General features: G+C 33.2%; 1 protein-coding gene across 1 annotated transcript in view; it reads left to right on the top strand.

Annotated features, from left to right (window-relative positions):
- Positions 1-569: 569 nt before the first annotated feature.
- LOC123274693 overlaps positions 570-3,805 on the top strand; it is a 4,942-nt gene continuing 1,706 nt past the window's right edge. The window contains exons 1-3 of the mRNA XM_044742431.1: positions 570-682; positions 2,167-2,774; positions 2,889-3,681. Coding sequence (XP_044598366.1) covers positions 570-682; positions 2,167-2,774; positions 2,889-3,681 — 1,514 coding nt within the window. The remainder of the gene's footprint in view (positions 683-2,166; positions 2,775-2,888; positions 3,682-3,805) is intronic.

Below are 3,805 nucleotides of genomic sequence, written 5' to 3' on the forward strand. Positions count from 1 at the left end.
GAAAAGAAGTCGTTCAACCGGATGAAGGATGAAAATAGAACCATGAATCTCTGATGTAAACCAGTACCGAAATCTATAAGTGTCCGCAGTGTTCTGAGCAATTCAAAGATGAGACCATGCCCTGGAGGTATGAGTCACCGTCATCAAGAATTACCAGTCACTGAAATAGTCACGAAGTTGAAGAACTCGTTGAAATCAGAACCTGAGAAAGTCCTGTGTGCCACTATGTGGGCAGGCACCTGAAGTTGAATCCAAAGCCGAGTATGAGCAGAACTTGAACCACGACGCATCACCGTAGAACAACCGTGAGGAAGATCCATCCAAGGTCCCGATCGTGAACCAGATTCAGCGATGAGGACACCGGAAGAAGATCCGCGTAAAACCGAGTAAAGACCCCAAGTTCCAAAAGATACCAAATGTAAATTCGAGAGTCTGTTTAGTTACATAGTTTATTAGTACCAAGCCTGTTTATTGACCTGAAACCGTGAAAAGAAAATTATTTTTTGTTTGTAAGTTGAATGACATGGCGTGCGAAAGCCATCTATCGCGTTTTCGTCGTTTTCACAACCATGGAGATGTCAAAGACCAACAAGATGTTTACTGAACTTCAAAAAGGGAGAAGAATGGACCAGAAGAAAAGTGGCAAACCAAGTTCACCACTTTTCTTTCCAAGGAAAGAGGGGTATGACCCAAATTTTACTTTTTGTATTTGAGTATTTTAGTTATATTTTATTAATTACTTAAAAATTAATAGAAACAATTATTGTTATTAGTGCGGCGATTATTATTTAATTATTGTATTTATTTAGTTAATAATTTTATATTATTGTTACCGAAGGTATGATTAAAATTAAGAAATTAAGTGTGTGAGAAATTATTACGAAGCCGAGCGAATTAATTGTAATAGAAATTAAAAGACTGGGAAAATCATTCTAAGTTCCGAACAAGATTTAGTATGGGAAAGCGATGAATGGATATAAAATAAAAGAAATGACGATTATTATTTTGTAAGAAATAATTTAGGTAAGCGAAGATTTTATAAGTCCCGAGGACAATTTAGTATGGAAAATCAACGAATGGATATATAATGAAGGAAATTGCGATTAAAATAATAAAGAATTGAGTTTCGAAAATAAAAACTTAGAATTTGGCGAGACGAATGGATAGAAAATGAAAGAAATTACGATTAAAATAATAAATAATTATTTTTGAATGCTAGTTCGAGGACACCGGACAGGTGTCTAAAACGACCATTCCGGTTCGTTACAAGAGAGTTGGGGGAAAAATGATAAATGCCAAAATTTGGCTCGATAAGTAAGCAGTTCTTTCTCGGGAGAATTACTTGGGCGAACACTCTTCACCAAGTAATTCCAGAGGATGATACTCTACCTGGAGTCTGACCAAGGCCCAGGTAAGTATCGTGAACCGACCGGATGAAAGTGCTACTCCCCGTGCCGAAGCCTTCAGCTGAGGTACGGTAGGTGATCATAAGCCGTGTAGGTGGGAGCGAGGAGGATACTCTCCACTTGCTCTCGGGGTAGAGTTTAGGACCCCCCAGGGATGACGGCTAGTCGCCCTGAGGGGGTAGGGGGTGTTACTGGGAAACTAGTTAGTATTTTGTAGACCGCGTTTTTTTTTTTAGTTTCAACCGTGAATACCGTCGTGTATGTTTGGATAGAAAGTTTCTATTGTATTAGTGTATATTGCTTATATTGTTTTTTTTTATTTTGAACCGCGAATATGTGTAAAAAGAGTGTTCTAATGTATTGTTTATATTGTTTAATTTGATTATATTGTTCATATCGTTTATTAACATGATCAGGCCAATAAAGAGGTTTCCTTTTTCTTTGATTTATTGAAAATGAAGTGTTTTGTTTATATTTTGTTATTGATAATGTGATCCCTGTTTATGACCCTGGACTCCGGCGAGCAAATTTCGAGCCGGGGACAAATTAGTTATTGATATTTATAATTTTGAAAACGTGGACGTTACAAAAGTAAAAAAGATCTTGAAACATTACCACTAGAGTCTGTTGATATTTATATTAAAAGTAAAATAGATCATTATATAAATCGCCCGAATGAATTAGAAAAAACTTGGCTTGCGTCATTTTTATCTTGGTATAACTTTTCTACTAAAGAAAATAAAAAAAATCCCGTCAATAGTGATGAAGAGGAAGAATTAGAAGATAATACTCGTTCTTTAAAGCTTATTGACAATTCAGGATATGTACGAAAAAGAAAGCAGTCAAAAATATTACGATTTATAAACTACGATGAACAGACAGATCAAGAAAATTTCATAAGAGAGAACGTTATGCTATTTATACCTTGGCGAGATGAATATCAGATGATTGCTTCAGTAAAACCGTTATTTTCACAATATAGTAACATTATTAAAGAACGAAGACCAGAATTTATTTTTGACAAAGATATCGAGAAGATTTTGAATGATATAAAAATACATTTAGATGAATCAAATAACGAGAATAATGAAGAAGAACACACTCCAAGTAATTTTGAAGTGTTCAATAATCCAACTTGTGAAGGAGATGTAGCTATTGACTTAGCTGGTTTGACAAATGAAGATAAAATATGCAAAGAAAAAGATTTATATTCCGTACCAGTACCCCGATTAATTGATGAAGAAGAATATATTAACTTAGTATGTTCTCTTAATGAAAGACAACGAAGATTCTTATTACATTCATTGCATTGTTTCAAGATAAAACAATTGCCTTTTTATAATTGTGTGATTGGTAGAGCTGGTGTCGGTAAATCTAGATTAATTGAAGCTATTCACCAAACATTTATTCGTTTTATAAATTATGAATCAAATCAAAATTTAGATTCTATTAAAATTTTATTATTTGCACCTACTGGAAAAGCTGCTTTCGGAATCAAGGGAACGACATTACATTCTACTTTTGTACTGCCTCTGAATCAATGTTCCGCGAATCTTTGCCCATTAAGTAGTAGTACAAGAAATACGTTATTAGCTAGACTAAGAGATCTCAAACTTATTATTATTGATGAAATTAGTATGGTTGGTTCAAGAATGATACAATATATTGATTGTCGGTTAAAACAAATTTTCCAAACATCGAAAGCTTTTGGTGGCATATCGATTATTGTATTTGGAGATTTTAATCAATTATCCCCAGTAGGTGATAGATATATATTTCAATCTCATATAAAAGATCTTTACGGAGATATTATCGGCAATCCTTTATGGAATTTATTCACAAGTTTTCAATTAGAAGAAATAATGCGACAAAAAAATGATTTGAAATTTGCAAAAGCTCTCAACAATTTAGCTAATGATGTATTATCCCAAGAAGAATTTGATCTATTTGAATCTAGAGTAGTATTTAATGAAAATGATGTTCCTAATGATGCTACTCATTTATTCCGAACTAACGTTGAAGTTGATGAATATAATATGAAGATAATTAATAAAGATTCAAAAAAACAATCCGTTTTTGCACATGATAAAATTTCAGGTAAAGCCTCCGATAAAATGAATCAAAAATTGCTTAATCTATCTAGGACTTTAGAAGTAAAAGGTGCTCAAGGATTACCGTCACAATTATTACTCAGTATAAACATGAAGTATATGTTAACCGTAAATATTAATGTAGAAGATGGTCTTGTTAATGGTGCAGTAGGGATATTGAAAGGGTATAAATCAAATAATGGAGGAAATATTTTCCGTTTGTGGTTGGACTTTTTTGATGATCAAATAGGAAAAAAAAGAAGAAAAGAAATTTTTAAAGATGGAAAAAATAATTGGACAGCAATCGAA

This window comes from Cotesia glomerata, unplaced genomic scaffold (genome assembly GCF_020080835.1).
Source record: "Cotesia glomerata isolate CgM1 unplaced genomic scaffold, MPM_Cglom_v2.3 scaffold_56, whole genome shotgun sequence".
Taxonomy (NCBI): Eukaryota; Metazoa; Arthropoda; class Insecta; order Hymenoptera; family Braconidae; genus Cotesia; species Cotesia glomerata.